The sequence below is a fragment of the Lacerta agilis genome, chromosome 10 (assembly GCF_009819535.1).
Source record: "Lacerta agilis isolate rLacAgi1 chromosome 10, rLacAgi1.pri, whole genome shotgun sequence".
Taxonomy (NCBI): Eukaryota; Metazoa; Chordata; class Lepidosauria; order Squamata; family Lacertidae; genus Lacerta; species Lacerta agilis.
Window position 1 is genome coordinate 68342964 of NC_046321.1, and position 18759 is coordinate 68361722.

Here is an 18759-nt window from a genome sequence, read left to right on the forward strand (position 1 = left end):
CAGAGCCACTGTTACCGCAGTACAGGAAACTAAGACTATATTGATGTGACTAAAGCAACAAAAAGAATTATGCTGAAACCTCGCTGCACATGCCACCGATTCAGATACCCAAACAGCCAGTTTGTCTACTTCTTTACTTGTGCTTTGCTGGTCGACCACATCCATTTTGGGGCAGAAACCATGGTGGGAGGCAGGAGAGATCACAGAAATGCTCCCTGTGGGAAGGAATGGAAATGGTGGACTTGTTATGTAAATGCTCATCTAATGAATGATTTCCAGGGAACACGTTGTGTTCAGTAAGCAGGACCTGCATGTAGTGGTACCTTAGTTTGCGAACTTAATCCGTTCCGGAAGTCCATTCTTAAACCAAGGCGTGCTTTCCCATAGCAGCGGAGGACTCAATTTACAAATGTAACACACTCAACAAGAAGTGCAACATGTTCTGCTTCCAAAGCAAAGTTCACAAACCAAAACACCTACTTCCGGGTTTGCAGCATTCTTAATCCAAGTGGTTCATAAACTAAGCTGTTCTTAAACCAAGGTACCACTTTTAGAATGTTTGTTTTTCACAACCATTTTTTCATTACAGATCCTATATTGCAACACCATGGAGAGAACTCCCATATCATTGGCTCCTCTTTGGATAGCCCTGGTTCTGAAGACTCCAAGGATGTTGAAGATTTAGTGAGCTGCCACTGAGCACATCCCCCAGTGCTGCAAAAAATAAAAAGAATGGAGTGCTGAACCACCTTTTCCAAAGAAAGAAAAGCATTTGCTGAAACAGCTTCAGCCCACCTTTCTGGGCAAAGAAGAGGTTTAAAGAAGTTGTAGCCACAGCTGATCAAAGGTTTTTTTTGCTTTTTAGGCTGTTCCTCTTGAGACTGGAAGCAGATTCTGGTAAGATTGCAGCTCTTGAGCATCAACAGGACAAAATATAGCTTCAGTGCAGGAACTATGGGAAACAAGGAGTGGCAGGAGAGTTCTATTTTTCCATTCTTTACTGTTACTTCTAATGCATTTCATATGGAAACACCACTAGTCTGAGTATACTAGACTTTAGGTGGTTACAAAAGAATTATCTGTTGCTGGCGATGGATGAAGTAGCCCCAGAATGATCAAATGCAACGAATCCTTTCCCCACAAGTACTGTATAGGAGAAAAGGACGCCTGAGACTGTTTACTCCCACCCTGACCCCTGCAATAAACCTAAAGCCCTTTCTGGGCTTATTCTGAACTCTGCTATAGAAGCCAAGACCACCTTCACCATTGAATTCATCGCCGCAAGTGGGGGAGGTCAGTGCTGTCTGGACCGCCCTGTCACACACGTTCCGCGGTGGCTGCTGGGTTTTTATTCCTGCCCCCATGTGAGGGCTGTAAAAGGAGACACTAAGTGGAGCTTAGAGTCCAACTTGGGTAGGAAACATGACTCAACACTACAAAGATATGTAGAAAAAACAATATTTATTGCTGTAATTAGCTTCCTCAGAAGTCGGTTTGTCTTTAGTCTGTGACTTTCTCTGTTCATGTGAAAAATGACAGTAGTTTACAAAACAGTTGGCTGCTTACGGAGGCAACAGAAATAACTGTTCAATTTAATACAAACAATAACCTATTTGTCTTCTGTAACAGTAGGATGCCTTTTTATTTATACTGTAGTACAGACATTTGCAGTGCTGCAGTTTTTGTACAGTGTAATAAAAAAATGCATTTTTCCCTGCAAGGAAAAAAAATCGTGCCGTTCTGAAAAACGTGTAGAGTTGGAATGTTCATTAAGTGCACTAGTAGCGGTTTATCCCTCCCCCCAAAAAACAAAGCTGTCATGGCAGATGGCAAACGCAAGTCCCCGTTTGACGCTTGCTCAGATGAAGCCTTCGTCTGGGGTGGTAATCCATTCCAAAAGCATTTCCTACAGTGTTGCCCAGAACCCACTTGATGCATCCTTAGGATATGCCATCAAAGAGTCATTTCCCCACTTCATGGAAGTAGAGATTGGCACATATACACAACATAATAATCGAAAACAAGATATAGTAAATTAGATTCCTAAATTTGGGCTCGAGGTCTCCTTGTCGATACCAGTAGATCTGAGGAGAGGAAAAAAAACTGGTTAGGTGAGTATTTCAAGCAGACACAACTAAAGGTTAAGACATCCCTTCACCTACAAACGCCAGGGCAAAGCAAGTACCATGATTTACTAGGCTCATTTTAGTAAAAACAGGCAGTCATTATAATTTTTCCAAAAGAGACTGCTCCTTCCACATAAATTAAAATATCAAGTATGGGAGCGGATGCCGGCAGATACTAATTTGCTTCTCCGATGGGATTTAGATCATGATATCCAACACACAAAATAGGCCACTCCCCCCCCCCCCAATGTTATTCATCACTGTACAATTTATCAATCCAGGGCAGCTCTTCTCCGTTTCCATGGGAGTTTGCAGAGAACTTTCTAATGAATTAGGCCCTTAAAAGAACAGCTCCCCATTCCCAATACCCACCCCATATACATGTTCAACATTTCCTGGAACAACTGCTTTTTCTCCCCACGGAAAGATGTAAGCTTCCATTGTGGCTCAGATGCCACGTTGCTTAGCCATGCATCTACCAAAGAGGAACCCACAAACTACTGTGCATCTCCCTTGTGTGCCTTCTTGGGCTTTGGGGTGCTACTCTCCCCTCCCCCCGGTTTGAGCAGGTCCATTTAGTCTTAGCATAGCAAGTGTCACAATACTTACAAGAATGCCAGCCGAAACACTACACAAGGAGATGCAGAAAGCAAAAAATATATTCACCGGTTTTGGAGGTAGTTGAGGAAAGACAAAAGCACTGATTAGAGTGACCTAGAGGAAAGAATGGGAGGGCACAGCCATTACTTCTCACACCAAATATGAAACACAGTTCTGATGCACTGCCTAGTGAGGAATTCCTATTAAAATTTCCATGCAATGCAGCCCAACCCATCTCACGCCACTGTTTAAACAACATCACACCAGTTATAGTCATATTGAAGAGGACCGTATTGGTGCTCCATTCATTTCCATGTAAATTTGCATGCCACCCTTCTCCGCAAAGGCTTACAAGCAGATGACATACAGACTTGATGCTGCCTTCCAATATCTACACAAACGACTGGTCAAGACTTAATTATGTTGGTCATTTGGTTAAAATGGGAGGGGGGGAGGATCCAGCCTCTGCCCCTGTTCCTTCAGGGGCCAATTCCTACTCCAAGTAGGCAACAACATGAGTGCTGGTTTAAAAGCCAGGCAAATGCTGACTGGTTCAGCAGCTTGCAGAGTTTTTGAGCGAGGCTTCTAAAACAGGGAGCTCCTTTCCGTTCATTCCTCAACGGGGGCGGGAGAGCCGCACCAGCTCAGCAAACATCAGCTGGTGTTGCCAGACCACACACACACAACAGGATTTCTCCACTTCAGCTGCACGCTGGATTCCTTGCAAATTCAGGATCTCTGTGCTGCAGTTAGCACACTGCCTCTGCCTGACCATCTGGCTCACTTAAGGAACGCAGAAATTGGAAGCCCACCAAGTGTTGTGGCTGCCGTGCATTTGTGCCACGCCAAAGAACATGTTCATGCTTTGACTATTTTTAAGGGCACATACTGGAAACAAGTAATTCCACTGGCTCAGGAAGGGAACACTCATTTGGACAGTTCATAGGTGTGTTTTATGGTTTTGGTTTTAAAAGACTGACATTTATGTGGACATCTCTCTTGTACCAATGCTAAAACATCTTTTTAAACGAGTCTTAGCAAATACTGAAAGGGTGTTACAGTGATGCTTCAAGTTACTAGGAGCTCTGAAATATATAACTAAAATGAGCCTTCCCTTGAGGAAAAGCCCAGACATACGGGGTTGTTTATATTATGGTGGAGCTGGAATGAGATCTGACAAAGTTTTATCATGATGCAAAGAGAAATTTCCCTCTCGAGATCTTGGTTGAGAAGCCAAAGAGCTCATGCCTCCCATTCATGTCAAGTTAAAAGGCTCCGAAGCAGCAGGGCTGGGTGAAAGCCGGCTAGGAGCTTCTGAAAGCCAAGCAAAGACCCATTCTTCCAGCTGGGAAATCTGCTTGGAACTAAAATGTCTTTCATCTGTTTCCAGGAAGTGTCCTATCTCAACAGGTATGATTATTCCACAGAACAGGGGCAGCCATGATGAAAGCTCTGCCCTGGGATAGTGCAAAATGGGCTGCTGAGACCTTTGGGACTTGTAGGAGAAACATTCCTGTAGAAGGCAGCCTCTCAAGTCACCTGGTCCTGAGCTGCATGGGGCTTCCTGTGCTGGCACCAACACCTCAAACGGGAACCGGTAGCAGACTGGCAGCTAGTGAGGCGTCCTACGCTGGTGTAGTTTGCCCAGGGGCGTCGCTGGGGGGGGCGGTACACCCCGGGAGCAGCAGCGCACGGCCCGACGACGGAGTGCGCCTGCGCGACATTTGAGCCGCAGAGGGAAAAGGCGGCTCGTGGGGCTGCTGTGCACGATCGGCGGAGAGCCGCCGATCGCGCTCAGCAGCCCCACGAGCCGCCTTTTCACTCTGCGGCTTAAAAGGGGGCTGCGGAAGCGGCGGCGGGCCGGTGATCATGACGTCACGACGCGCCACCCCGGGTAGAGCGGAGCCTTCCACCGCCACTGAGTTTGCCCCCACAAGCAAGTTAGCCGCTGCCTTTTGCACCACCTGCAGCCTTTGACCCAGCCCCAAGGGAAGCCCCACAGGCAGTGCAATGCAGTAGTATAACTGTGAGGTTCTCCATGCATGGACAACTGTGATCGAATTATCCTTATCCAGGAACAGCCACCACCATCTTAGCAACCAAAGCTGGCGAAAGACACTCCTAGCCCCTGAGGACACCTGCATCTCTAATGGCAGGTGTATCCAGGTTCAGAGAAGCTGACATCAAATTTCAGAATTGGCAGGCAGATGAGTTCATTTAGAAATAAAACCCAGTGAGGACCATCCAGCAAGAAACCTCTAAGCCTTGGCTGTCAGGACTTGGTCTGGGGACTTGCTCCCATCTACCATCAAACTGAACAGGACTTACTTCTGCATATACATGCATAGGATTGTGCTGTAAGTTTGCAAAACTGATGTGAATACTTACTATGAGCAGCAATGATGTGACGCTGCCAACAGCTAAATTGATTATTCTATCCTGGAAGGAAGAAGAACACAGTGTTAGCAGTAGCATTCTGACATTTCTGTTAAAGGCTTATTCTAAACAGCTGACATCTGGTGCTAAATTGTGCTAGATTTGCATTCAATGCCCAGGTTCTGATCTTAAGAATTTTAAGGCATACCAGAGGTAGATGCAATAAATATTTAAAAATAGAGTGGAAAGACTATTGTCTTCAAGTGAATTCTCCCTTCAGTAAAGGCAGCTCACACCTTCAGGTGCCAACCATGTTCACACCTGTGTAAAGCAGCTACAGTATTTGTTAACTGCCTGGGCAAATCCTCACGCCAAATATGTTTAGCACTGAAAACTGGCTACCTTTTCGGTTTGCTCAATTCCAGAAGAACAGGCACCGTTTAAATAAACTTTGAGGGCTTATTTTGCCTGTCCAAGTGGTTGGCAGTTGGATCCACATATTATTACTAATATATCATTATAATTATTAAGTATTACCTGACATTTTCAGAAGGTAAAATTAAATTGATTTGATTTCCCAAAAGCAATTTATGTGCTTCTTCATCAAAATGTAGATTTACCAAGCTAAATGCTGTCCAATCACAAAAATAATAGCACCTTTGAATGGCACAAACCCAAAAACGTTTTTAAGACCCCTCGCTGAAGCAATCTGCAAAAGCTAAGCTTCACCTCCTAAAATGACACACACACCTGACTGCCTGAGCTCACAACTCCATGACTACTATAAACGGCAGAGGGAAACCTTTTGCCCGGCCCCAGCCCGCCCTGCCCAAAGGGACCTTCTGTGTGGCTGGAAGACTTACGAGAAGAGAAAAGCAACCATCCTGGGTTATGAACAGTTCAAGAAGAACCATCTCACCTGCCAGCAACATTGGTGCCTTCAGCGCTCACGCAGGTGCTTGTGAAATGGGTGTACACGGGAGGCCAGGATTTCTTTGTTCACACACACAATTTAACTTGTTAAAATGACACTTGAGGAAGGGCAACCCAAGTAACCAACTGGGGCCTTTTAAAAACGTTTGCCCAAAGGCAAAGCAGATGAAGTAATTCACCCCAAGATAAGGTACATGGACAACTGGAATATTCCCTTGTAAAATAGGGAAATCTGTAATGTTTGCTGTTTGCATATTTGTTCTTGAGGCAAAATATCACCATGGCCATTTTGGGGTTGGGGGGGGGTATTGCATCCCCAAACCACTCTTCCAGTTCCTTCCTTCCCTCCCCAGTCGGTGACAGACCCTGAAACCAAAGTATTTTATGGGGGGGGGGGTAGGCAGGGTGACAAATACAAAAGCAAGCAAGCAAAGGTGAGGCAGAGGGGGGAGAACTAGAAATACCTCACTTTGAGGAAAATAAGCCAAGTAATGCAAACAGAAGCAAGCTGGCCTGCCCAGCTGTAACCAGGGCCCAGAACAGGATTAGGATCAGTTGTTGTCATAGCATTAAATGGGATCTGGCAGCCTCCACAGGGAATTAGCAGTTAACACTCGCTGCCCGTCCAAAACTACTCCATGCAGCGTCCCAGACGGCCACCCAAAGAAAGTGGCATTGTTCCTTAGCTTTTTTTTTGCCGCAATGGGGACCTCCAAAGGAATGGGAGTCCCCAAGAGGAACAAGGGGGGGTTCACATTGGGAAGAAGCATAGCCCCAGAGAGAGAGAATAAATATGCACACATTAGCTTACAAAAGTGAACTAGACAGATATCTGCCAGCTTAGAATCATAGAACAGCTTAAAATGTTCCACTGAGGGACAGGCAACGCTGGTATCTTAAGGCACTGTGACATCCATCCATCCTTTAAACAACGGTATCCACATTGTGTGGGGCTGCGCCACAAGCAAACTGCTTCCACGCACTACTTTGAAAACGTTCCAGGCTAGGTTTGCAACAGTTCTCTGGGAATTCGCAGCAGAGCAGCTGATAACAGCTGGATGTGACCAAAGGCTCATCTACCCCAGCGCCTAATTCTCAAGAGTGGCCCATGAGATGCCCATAGGAAGCCCACAACAGGACAGGCGCCACAACCGCCTCCCACACTGGCAGCCACGGAGAACTTCATCCTCCATCACTCTGCCCCCTCTTAAAGCCAGAGGTTTTCCCCTCCTCTCTTCAAATGTGATCGGCAAAACCTGCTGCCCATCACCCATCCGCAACATGACTGGACAAAGGCAAGCCCCCACTGGCACCAGTATAGGGCAACTGGGCTGCCATTAGCTTGGTGGCTGAAGAGGGATGCCTCAACAAATCCCGTCTGGAAAGGGAGGAGGAGACAACAGCCGTCTGTCTGCGCACACAAAGGATGCAGGGTAACCAATTAAGGACACTTAACCCCCAGAAGTTTATGTATTTGCATGTTCCAGAAAAACACACGGTAGATCCCTCTTAAGACTGCACATGTGACCATTTCCTTTCAAAATCTCCAAAGAAACTATCCTCTGTGTTCTGTGCACCCTCAGTCTCTTGCATGTAACCGATTCAGCAACTCAGATATAAAACGGCAACTAAATTGGGGGGGCGGGGTGCACGCTGGATCCACCCCTCCCTCTTGCGGCTGAACGTGGCAAGGCGTGAATGCCTGAACAAGTTTATATGCCTCTCTGGGGATCCCAATCTCTCTGGATCCCCAACTGGCCTGGGGTGCACAGCCAGCCCTAGAGAGGCTTGCAGGCCTGCTTAAGTGAACAGGTGTCCCATCCTCTCTTCTGCCCAAGAGGGTCCTGCAGTTCTGCCTCTTTGGCATCTAGAGAACCCAGCGAGATTTCTATCCTGCCTGTCCTTCAGAGCAGCATCCCAGGTGGACTCCCAACCAGACGCGGGACACACCCAGAGCCGCTCAGCTTTAGGAAGGGAATGGCGTCAAGTGCCTCTGGGCCACCTCCTGGCCAACTGGTTGGTCCAGATGCCCCCAACACAAGTTTTCCAAAATGGCCATTTTGAAAAATGGAGGTCAAGGGTGGCAACTTCCCTTGACTCAGAGCCCCTCAAGGCTGGCCAGTGTGGTGTAGTGGTTAAGAGCGGTAGACTCGTAATTTGGGGAACCGGGTTCGCGTCTCCGCTCCTCCACATGCAGCTGCTGGGTGACCTTGGGCTAGTCACACTTCTTTGAAGTCTCTCAGCCCCACTCACCTCACAGAATGTTTGTTGTGGGGGAGGAAGGGAAAGGAGAATGTGAGCCGCTTTGAGACTCCTTCGGGTAGTGAAAAGCGGGATAGCAAATCCAAACTCCTCTTCTTCTTCTTCTTCTTCTTCTTCTTCTTCTGGCACACACAGCCCTTGGGTAGAAGGCAGCGCCCCAGGAGCCCAAGGCTAGAAGCCATGGATCCAGGAGTCGCAAGGCTGATATCGGGAGGTCTTTCTGCAGCGCTCTGAAACACGGTGGTTTGCTGGCAAGCTTAGCCCAGGGAAAGGTTAAAAATACTCTGGAAAGAGGAGGCAGCTTAGCAGATCAGAAGCAGAGACTCAGGCCGGATTGCTCACTAGGCGACACACAAACCTCAGGAACGGAGGAAATTAAGGAAGTTTTCAAGGAGTAAGACTCTGAGGCTGCCCAAAAAGGCACTGGGGTCGGGGTTTAAAGTGGCATGGGACTGCTTTAAATGCATAGTACGGATGGGACCTAAATCTCTCTCTCTCTCTCTCACACACACACACACACCCCATTCGCTTTGCCTGAGACCACTACCCACCAAATGGAAGTGGGTCAGCGCCAGGCAACGTCATGGTTAATGAGTTTCAGCTAAGCATCCTTAATGTAAAGTAAAAAGCTAATTGGTCACCAGGAGCTAATTTGATGAGGTACCCCATTGTACTAGTAATTTTAAAAAACACCTGCAAATATACATCTAATTATACAAAATTCAAGATTGCTGTTTTGTTAAGGAGAAAAAAAATGCCCTGGAGACACTGAGACCAATATTTTGACTCTGTATAAAAGCAGCTTTGTATGTTCTATTAAGTCCCCTCAGATTCAATGGAAAAGATTACCGTATGTGCTTAGCTCTCACACTGAATTTCAACAGGGTTTTAAACGTGCTAAACCTTTCTACAAGCCATTATTACCATCTTTCTCCATGTAGAAGACAATGTTTCTCACTTCAAAAAATTAGTCAAAAATTGGGGGTCTCTCATACATGGATGTTGAATGCACAGGGGTTCGGGGTCGGGGTCTGGCGTGGGCAGCTCGGGTTTGGGCTCTGGCCCAATTTCTTAATTTTGGGTTCAAAAAACAGGGGTTGTCATACATGGAAAACTATGGTATGGTTTGGTTTTTTTTTTGGTAAGTCTCCTTGGGAACCAAGCTATGGGATGGTTGGGCAAAAATATATTTAACAAGCAAGCAGGGCTGTATGGTGCCTCTTGCTATATCAAGGGAGGGTATTGGGTTGTCTATATTTTTATTATGTATTTTGTGGTTTTGTATCTTTATTTTTTTCTGTGAACCGCCCTGAGACCCCGGGTATAGGGCTGTATATAAATTCAATCAATCAATAATATTGTATTCAGCAGGCGCAATGCTGCAACAGAAAACTGCAGTGGAAGGTTGTAGGGATCGCTTCTCGGCCTTTTGGCTAAGATCAAGTGTAGTGTAGTTGTAGGGATGCTTAAAAGTTAGGAGGCCAAGTGGCCTGTCGCTGCCCTCCTTGCTTAGCAGAGGCCGTTGCTCAGGGATGAGTCACTCTTGCCTGGTCATTGCTTGGTCCCTGAAAGTTGTTCGGTTGTCAATGCATCACTGCAAAGCCATACAAAGAATGAGAGAAAGTGGAGTTTTCATGGCTGCAGCGCTCGCTCCCTGACAGGGTACCGACTACCTTGCTCTCCCCAGATCCTTGCCAGCTGCCAAACCAGTTCAGATGCGAGGAAGGCAGGAGCTCTCCAAGGCTGTGCCCTGCGTTTCGCACAGCAGCTGAATCTCAGATTTATGGCACGAGAAGGAAGGAAGGAAGGAAGGAAGGAAGGAAGGAAGGAAGGAAGGAAGGAAGGAAGGAATGGGCCAACTCTTGAACCGAAGACAATAAAGCAAAGTACGTGGGCAAGTCCACACCCTTCACTAAGGACATTAAGGGACAGAGAGGAATCCAAGGAGAAAGAAAAAGGCTTCGAAAAGTTCACAGAAGCCACACTGCAAGGCCTCTGTGAATTCCAAGGGTTTTGATTTCAAGCAGAGGATGGAGGGTCTAGTTGAGATTCTTACATTGCAGGCGGTTCGACTGCATGACCCTCGGGGTCCCTTCCGACTCTACGGTGCAATGCAAACCTATTCCAGGACTGGGCTATGAAACAAGGACAGCTCCACAAGTTTGAGCTGAGGCCAGAATGCAAGTCTCCTTGTATTACAAAATGCAACAATCAAACAAGGAACAGTTTGTGCAGCACATTTTAAAAACACCAGCCAGAAGCATGGAAGGAAAGGCAAGACTGACGTCTGAACAAGTCTTCTGTTCACTGGTACAAAAGTCTGTCATCTTGGTGTCCATATGCTGAGCTCACTCTGGAGCTAGGGGGTGAAAAGGGAGCTCCTGTTTTATATAAAGTCTGTATTCTCAAGGTTAACAGAATCGTTTTCATAGCAGTGCACTCTAACACACCCACATTTGTGTGATACATCAGTTTTCCAAATCTGCCATAATCTGGGATTTTTCGTGAGGGAGGCCGGACGGACCTCATCCACCTACCAGTATGTTTGGTTCTACACTGTGAACAAACCTCACACACAGAGACCGAGGGAGTGGAAGAGATGTCAAGGAGTTGGCCGTGTCTCTTGGCTTGAAAAGGCTATTCAGACTTTCTTAAGGCTGTGTGACACAGAGCCACATCTTCCTTCCCCCCCCCCCAGCCCCACAAAGCCTGGCCGCTGGGGAAACTGCACTTCTCCAAGGGGGTCCAACCTGTAGCCTTCGTGATGCAGCTGGACCCGAGTCCTCTGTCTCTCTCTGCTAGTACGGCCAGCAATTGGGCAATTAGGCAGCCCTGCTTCAAGATCCCCAACCTGAAAGAGGGCCTTGCATCTCCCGAGTGCTCTTCAACAATTTTTTAAAATTATGTTGTCATTACTATCTGATATACAGTACTACTGCTTTGTGATATTGTAAATGACATTTATAAACACGTTAAGAAAGTAGTGACCAATAAGCCCTCATGTTTTAAACCATTTGTAGCGAACACAATTAAGGGGCAGAAACCTCATCCTCACGCTGCCAGCCAAGACCCAGTGTGGGAGGGGGGGAGAAGGCAAGGAGCAAAGCTCACCATCGCGTTTCACGGCCAGAAAGAAATGAAGCACAAAAGCAGCATGGTCTCAGAGGTTTCCTAGAAAGCATCTCTAACCACAGCCAAAAAAGGAGGGAGGGGAGTGTCCTGGCCAAAGTGGCAGGTGAGTTGAGAAGCATCACGCAGCATTGGGGACACAATTCTGGGTTCATGTGACATCAGCCGAGATGTGCCTCTGAAACCACGCATTGCAGAGTCTCCTGGGGCTTATGGGGTGTTAGGGGACAGGACATGGTACCTCTGGTGGGGGATACATCATGCTCCTTCTGGGGTAGTTTGTCCACCTTGGGTCCCCACCCTGCAACTCAGCTCTCACCTGTGGCTCCTAGAAGCTGTCGGCAGGCTAAACCAGGTGAGGGTGGTTGATGGGTCTCAAACCCTCGGGGCGTCAGGGGCTTCCCCTGCATGCAAAGACAGGCTCTGGCGGATGGAGCAGACAAGACCAAGAGTGGGCTGAACAGTCAAAGAGGCGCTTTCTGCATGTACTGTAGAGGGAAGCGAGGGGCAGATGGGAAGGGAGCCCATCTAGGAGAAGGAAAACTCTGATACTAACCCTCTGCTGCCTTGCGGGATATCTTCAGGAGAAGAAAAGACCCTACACAAACCCCAAGATGGTGCCTTGTACGCCTCCTTCTGGCAGCCAAGCTGCTGCCCAACGTCACGCTCGGCTTTCCTTTCGACCCCATCAGTGAGGCCAAGAGAGGGGTCTTGTCATCTGGGCAGCCCAGGATCTCCAGACACACCACACAGGCTTGCCCCCCCCCAAAGAGATCACTTTGGTACTGCCAACCCAGCGGTTTGACTTCACCCCTGACAGACAAATGCCAACACTAAGTGTCTCCTGCAACATTTAGGATGCTAAAGGTAAAGGGGCCCCTGACCATTAGCTCATCTCGCTCTATAGGCCGAGGGAGCCGGCATTTGTCTGCAGACAGCTTCCAGGTCATGTGGCCAGCATGACAAAGCTGCTTCTGGCGAACCAGAGCAGCGCACGGAAACACAATTTACCTTCCCGCCGGAGTGGTCCCTATTTATCTACTTGCACTTTGATGTGCTTTTGAACTGCTAGGTGGGCAGGAGTTGGGACCGAGCAATGGGAGCTCACCCCGTCGCAGGGATTCGAACCACTGACCTTCTGATTGGAAAGCCCTAGACTCTGTGGTTTAACCCACAGTGCCTCCTCCAAACAAGCTCAAGGATGCTAGGAACACCTCAAAATTGCTAACACTGACAATATACCCAGCACAGACACTATTTACCATAAGCCACCTTGGGTTCAAGTGTTAAAGGCAGAGTGGCAATTTTCTCCCGTTGTTTGGTCCCTGCTCCTGCCAACCTAGCAGTTTGAAAGCACGTCAAAGTGCAAGTAGATAAATAGGTACCGCTCCGGCGGGAAGGTAAATGGCGTTTCTGTGCGCTGCTCTGGTTCGCCAGAAGTGGCTTAGTCATGCTGGCCACATGACCCGGAAGCTGTACGCCGGATCCCTTGGCCAGTAAAGCAAGATGAACGCTGCAACCCCAGAGTCGTCTGCATCTGGACCTAATGGTCAGGGGTCCCTTTACCTTTTTATGTGCTGGAAGAGTGCCACAAACTGGCACCATCGTCGGTTACTGAGAGCAGTGCACATCAGGGTCTGCACAAAACGTACTAAGCTTACATTTTTTTGTGGGATACAGAATGTGCAAGAGCTGCAGAGCCACGCCACGTCTGCTGCATCCCTCATGCTCCCCCCCCAAGATACCACTCAGACCAAGCAACCAAATAAGAGCCTAGAAAATGACCCAACAACCCCAAGAGATGCCCGCCACTGGTCTACGCAGCTGATCTCTTACAAAAGAATAAAAGAGATCTTGATGGGAAGAGGGAGTTAAGAAGCACTGTGCAATCAATGATACAGCATTCCATAAATAATTTCATAAATAAGAACTTTTGCATGGTATGGTCAATATTAGACGAGGACCAGCATTCCTATGGAAGCCCTGCATTAGAATCCTAGAGTTGGAAGAGACCACAAGGGCCATCCAGTCCAACCCCCAAGCAGGAAACACCATCAAAGCATTCCTGACAGATGGCTGTCAAGCCTCCGCTTAAAGACCTCCAAAGAAGGAGACTCCACCACACTCCTTGGCAGCAAATTCCACTGTCAAACAGCTCTTACTGTCAGGAAGTTCTTCCTAATGTTTAGGTGGAATCTTCTTTCTTGTAGTTTGAATCCATTGCTCCGTGTCTGCTTCTCTGGAGCAGCAGAAAACAACCTTTCACCCTCCTCTATATGACATCCTTTGATATATTTGAACATGGCTATCATATCGCCCCTTAACCTTCTCTTCTCCAGGCTAAACATACCCAGCTCCCTAAGCCGTTCCTCATAAGGCATCGTTTCCAGGCCTTTGACCATTTTGGTTGCCCTCCTCTGGACACGTTCCAGCTTGTCAGTATCCTTCTTGAACTGTGGTGCCCAGAACTGGACACAGTATTCCAGGTGAGGTCTGACCAGAGCGGAATACAGTGGTACTATTACTTCCCTTGATCTAGATGCTATACTCCTATTGATGCAGCCCAGAATTGCATTGGCTTTTTTAGCTGCTGCATCACACTGTTGACTCATGTCAAGTTTATGGTCTACCAAGACTCCTAGATCCTTTTCACATGTACTGCTCTCAAGCCAGGTGTCACCCATCCTGTATTTGTGCCTTTCATTTTTTTTGTCCAAGTGTAGTACTTTACATTTATCCCTGTTAAAATTCATCTTGCTTGCTTTGGCCCAGTTCTCTAATCTGTTAAGGTCATTTTGAAGTGTGACCCTGTCCTCTGGGGTATTAGCCACCCCTCCCAATTTGGTGTCATCTGCAAACTTGATCAGGATGCTCTCAAGCCCATCATCCAAGTCATTGATAAAGATGTTGAATAAGACTGGGCCCAAGACAGAACCCTGTGGCACCCCATTGACTAATGCAATTCAGGAGGCAACATTACAAGGTTCAATTTGCTACAGGAGAAAAGGCCTTGAAATAATCTAACCCAAGACAAGAGAATTCCAAGGTAGGTTTGTCATAGGAAACTTTTGTACTGCAACCGTTTGACAATGCGCTCAGTATCAGAAAAGCCTACGAGGAAGCAAGGCTTTTCCATACTGCATGATATAGGCATGTGATGGTGCAAGGCTTGTACACATTGCACAACTATAATATGTCCTTGACACAACAACTCACCAAGGATCTGAGATGCCAGCCACAAGGGGGGGGGAGCGAGCAACGAATGCCCGCCATCGCCCATACTTCCAATGAAACTCCCCAACACTTACACAGCTGCTCAGGGCAGTCCTCTGTTCAGAGGTGCCAATGAACCAGCAGAGACACATCCCAGGATCTTTTTCAAAGCAGCAGCCAGCTGAAACTTTTGGGCTTGTGCACAGCCAGGCTTGAGCCCAGCTGCAGCCAGCATCGCTTGCAACACTGCGCCGGAGCTCAAGGAGCACCAGCGCAGCCCTTTAACAGCAACCCACTGCCCTGCAAACAAACCCCCTTCCTGGAGGAGAGAAGGCACACGAAGGATTTCGTTTTACCCTTGGCGAAGTCTCTCCAAAGAGAGGTCTGTTGTCCAGCCCTCTGGTCCCATATGTCCGGGTGGTAAAGTCCTCCATTGTTCCCCCAACTCTTCTCAAGTTTGGCTGTGATCGCTCACTCCCACATCGGCAGCAGATCCTCTTAGAACAGACCCACTCCTTGTCTCAGAGGCCTGGAGCCCGTGGCAAAAAGCAGCCGCAGCATCAGGCGGAGGGGAAGAGTTTATTTATGGAAAACGCATTTCTCTTGTTGCTCCGCAGGCTGTGTACAACTTGGGCGTTCAAAGCCAGGGAACCAAGCCTCCTCTCCTCCAAACCACGGCTTCCTTCCTCATGATCAAGAGCTGGGAAGAAGAAGAGAAAGAAGACTCAGTAGGATCATGGCACACAACCCACGTTTCCAAAGGTTTGCTTCTGCTCCTGGTCAAAACTAGCAAGGGGCTGCTCCGTTTCAGGATTATATTGCACAGGTGACTCTTCTCATTCTTTCTCCGCCCCAGCCCTCTCTTTGGCCTGTTTTACGCACACGGAAGAGATGCAGGAAGGATGCAGCTCAGAGGCACAGCAGCTGCTTTGCATCCCAAAGGTCCCAGGTCCAATCTTTAACATCTCCAGGTAGGACTGGGAGAGACTGGAACCCTGGCCAAGGGGCTGCCAGCCAGAGTAGACAATACTGAGCCTGACCAATGGCCTAACTCAGAGGCAGTAGAATGGACTGTTGTTACCACTTCAGACTGCAGAAAGAGAGGGGGGTTATGGCTCTGAACGCTCCCTTGTGTCGAACTCTCCCTGCAAACAGTAAACCAGAGCATCCCATGCAGAACCTTCCTTCCGGCTGGGCACATTTCCGTTTCATTCTCACATGCAGCAGTAACCTCCCTCAAGCTCAAGTGGTCAAGTCCATCCTACTGTCTCGGCATCCTGTCGCCTCATTGCACTGTAAGTGCAGCAGGTACATATTCTTCTTTGCCAGGTGTCACAGGCAAGAGCCACCTTTCCAGGTGAAGCACCTCTGCCTATGGAATGGAAAAGGGAGCCACTGGCCCTTAGACCCCAGGCAAGAGAGTGCAGCTGCAGTCTCCAAACAGACACGCTCCCGCTTCCCGCCCCTAGGCAGGCTTCCTTGGAGGCAAGTCCAGAGTCATTACTCCCAAGGAGCTGTGCAGGGGGCTGTGGCCAGAACTGGGAGGAAGGCCTATCACCTGTCCTGGGAGGGTGGGGCCCAGATTGACTCCAGCTGCAGAAGCAGAGACTGCTGAGCAGACTCTTCCGCTGGGGGGGGGGCGTGTTTAGAAGGTTTTGCTGGTGGGTGAAGGCCGTTGCTGTTTAAATATTTTGAATATTTATTTTAGACCCTGCAATTTATACAGCTCAGTTTAGTTGTGTATTTTTAAACATTTAATTTATTTACAGCTGCTTTAGTTATGTTGCAGTTATACATTTTTTTTTGGTGCCACCTCGAGTATGGTTTGAACTGTGAAAAGATGGCATGCAAATAATTTTACATATGCATATTTAACCCCGGGATTGAGAACAAAAAATTGCACCTGGTTCGACCGAAAAACCCAGCCAGAGGGATCCACTGGCCAGGAGATGCGGGAGCAACCACGCTAGCCGACGCTCGACTGCTCCTACCCATCCTGCCACGGCGGTCTGCACCTTGGTTCCGGGGTGGGGGGGGGCTTACGTCTCTTCCCCTATTTTAAACCAGATTTTCTTACAACCGGATACCGGCGACGGCCCAGATTCGAAAAGGACCTGTTCCATTTTTAAACCAAAGCGCCACAAACTTTCGCTGTCCCTCGAGCACTTTCGGTCAACTAGGGAATGCGAAGGTCCCCCCCCCTCTTCCCTCCCCCTGGAAAGCAGCAGCCCAGGAATGAATAACCCTTCTCTGCCCGGGGATCTGCAGCGGCGGCCTCAGTTGCAGCCAGCCAGGCACTCCGCAACACTCCCCGCAACCCCGGCGAAGATTCCGAGGTCTTCGGGAAAAGGAAAAGAAAGAGAGCCGCGCAGCGCTTGGGAGAGCTTAATAAATAAGACATTTGCAGCCCAGACGAGCCCGCCCTCGTTCCCGACGCTGCCCCCGCCGCGCCCCTCCGAATCCGGCTCCCTTTCGGCTTTCTAGGCGGGGGAGAACCACGTGCGCCCTCCCCCCCCCCCCCGCACAGCAAACGGCAACACAACGTTCCGAAAAGGAACGCTGCCGCCTCCAACGTTCCACGGCCGCCCCTACCTTTTGCGGGGAAAGAAGAAGCACCTTTAGGGAAAGAGCAGCAGCGGCAAGTTCCTGCTTCCCCCTCTGCTGCCGGATAATCCTCCCTCTCGCACTCGGCCAAGTGTCGCAAAGCAGCAGCAGCAGCAGCAGCAGCAGCAGCAGCAGCAGCAGCAGCCGCCGCCCTCCTTCTTCTCCTCCCCGCCGCTCTTAATGCAAGCCCAGCCTTCCTCTGTGAGCTCATTGGCTCGGCTCCTCCAATGGCAACGCGGGCGAGACCTGCACCTTGCTGCAAATCTCGGTTGGGGTTTTCCGCGGGGGTGGGGAGGGGGGAGCAGGCAGGGGACCGCGAGGGTCCTCCAGCCCCGTCCCCTGCTGCAAGCGCAGGAGTCTTCTTGGGGGCTTGCGGGGGTCTCGAACCCCCGGAGCCCTCAAATTAAGACGGAGGCTCTTCAATGAAAGAGGAAAAGGAAAGCCACGAGGGAGAAATTGCTTGCGGGGAACGAGATGCGCCGCGGGGCAAGTCGAACCGAGCGACCTCGGCGGCGCCTTCGCGTTGGTTGGGCAGAGTTTTAAAGTCCCCGCTTCAATCGTTTTCAAAGGAAACGAGAACAAGGATTTTTCATACTTGGGTGACCCATTCCGTTTGTTTGTTTGTTTGTTTGCCTGCTAGCTTGCTGCCTGACTGTTGTACATCCATCCGCATGCATACAAACTGCATACCGGTATCTTTTGGAGAAAATGGGCTCTACAGACAATATATGCACCTGGGTTTACTCAGAAAGAAAAATGATCTAAAAGTAATAACTTTTTTAATGCAATGCAGGAATCTCAGCACATAGTGCTCCCATCCAAATTGAAACCATACCAAACTCTGCTTAGCTTTGCAGATGTGCTAACAGTTTTATTTATTACAAAAGGATTTCAGAAATAGACTGGAAAGAGAAGTTGCTGAATTGCAGCTTATTACCAAACTTAAAACCATGGAGAGACCTGGTCTGAATAGAGACATTGGATTCTTATCTCATTATACATGACAAAGCTATCTTTAGCCATCTCACCCCTTGCTTTTCCCTGTAAGACCAACTGCATTCGTTAACAGTCGTCAACAGGTTTTCCACACCTATCAGCCAATCACCCATTCCCACCACCCTTCTGAGTAATACCCCTCCCCACTCTCTCACTATATATAAGGGTCTGGTGACTTCCGTTTCAGTGTATCTGAAGAAGTGTGCATGCACACGAAAGCTCATACCAAGAACAAACTTAGGACCCAGGTGGCGCTGTGGGTTAAACCACTGAGCCTAGGGCTTGCTGATCAGAAGGTCAGCAGTTCGAATCCCTGCCACGGGGTGAGCTCCCGTTGCTCGGTCCCAGCTCCTGCCCACCTAGCAGTTCGAAAGCATGTCAAAGTGCAAGTAGATAAATAGGGACCGCTCCAGCGGGAAGGTAAACGGTGTTTCCGTGCACTGCCCTGGTTCGCCAGAAGCAGCTTTGTCATGCTGGCCACATGACCCGGAAGCTGTCTACGGACAAACGCCGGCTCCCT

The 18759-nt window shown here is 48.7% G+C and overlaps 2 protein-coding genes and 1 pseudogene across 7 annotated transcripts in view; 2 read left to right on the forward strand and 1 right to left on the reverse strand.

Moving 5' to 3' along the window:
* DMTF1 (cyclin D binding myb like transcription factor 1) overlaps window positions 1-1799 on the forward strand; it is a 30769-nt gene extending 28970 nt beyond the window's left edge. For all 4 annotated transcript variants that reach the window (XM_033161517.1, XM_033161519.1, XM_033161516.1 and 1 more), the window contains one exon: window positions 590-1799. In XM_033161517.1, coding sequence (XP_033017408.1) covers window positions 590-699 — 110 coding nt within the window. In that variant the 3' untranslated portion in view covers window positions 700-1799. The remainder of the gene's footprint in view (window positions 1-589) is intronic.
* TMEM243 (transmembrane protein 243) lies at window positions 1445-17280 on the reverse strand. Of its 3 annotated transcripts, none has more exons than XM_033161521.1 (5): window positions 17232-17280; window positions 14996-15339; window positions 5115-5165; window positions 2736-2840; window positions 1445-2084 (listed from the first exon to the last, which is right to left on the reverse strand). In XM_033161521.1, exons 2-5 carry the CDS (start codon window positions 15071-15073, stop codon window positions 1962-1964), a joined length of 357 nt encoding a protein of 118 aa, XP_033017412.1. In that variant the 5' UTR covers window positions 15074-15339; window positions 17232-17280; the 3' UTR covers window positions 1445-1961. The 3 variants fall into 3 exon arrangements, with proteins under 3 accessions (XP_033017412.1, XP_033017413.1, XP_033017411.1); XM_033161522.1 differs by lacking the exon at window positions 17232-17280 and adding an exon at window positions 16543-16614 and having other exon boundaries at window positions 2793-2840; XM_033161520.1 differs by lacking the exon at window positions 17232-17280 and adding an exon at window positions 16543-16614.
* LOC117054611 lies at window positions 9711-9866 on the forward strand (annotated as a pseudogene).
* Window positions 17281-18759: the final 1479 nt, after the last annotated feature.

Excerpts from the sequence above, each read along its gene's own strand:
- TMEM243 (XM_033161521.1), bottom strand. The coding sequence starts at position 15,073 with ATGGAGGACTTTACCACCCGGACATATGGGACCAGAGGGCTGGACAAC. Across the intron at positions 5,166-14,995 it reads TTGGAGAGACTTCGCCAAGG|GATAGAATAATCAATTTAGC; the intron begins GTAAAACGAAAT and ends TCTTCCTTCCAG. Across the intron at positions 2,841-5,114 it reads TCACATCATTGCTGCTCATA|GTCACTCTAATCAGTGCTTT; the intron begins GTAAGTATTCAC and ends TCTTTCCTCTAG.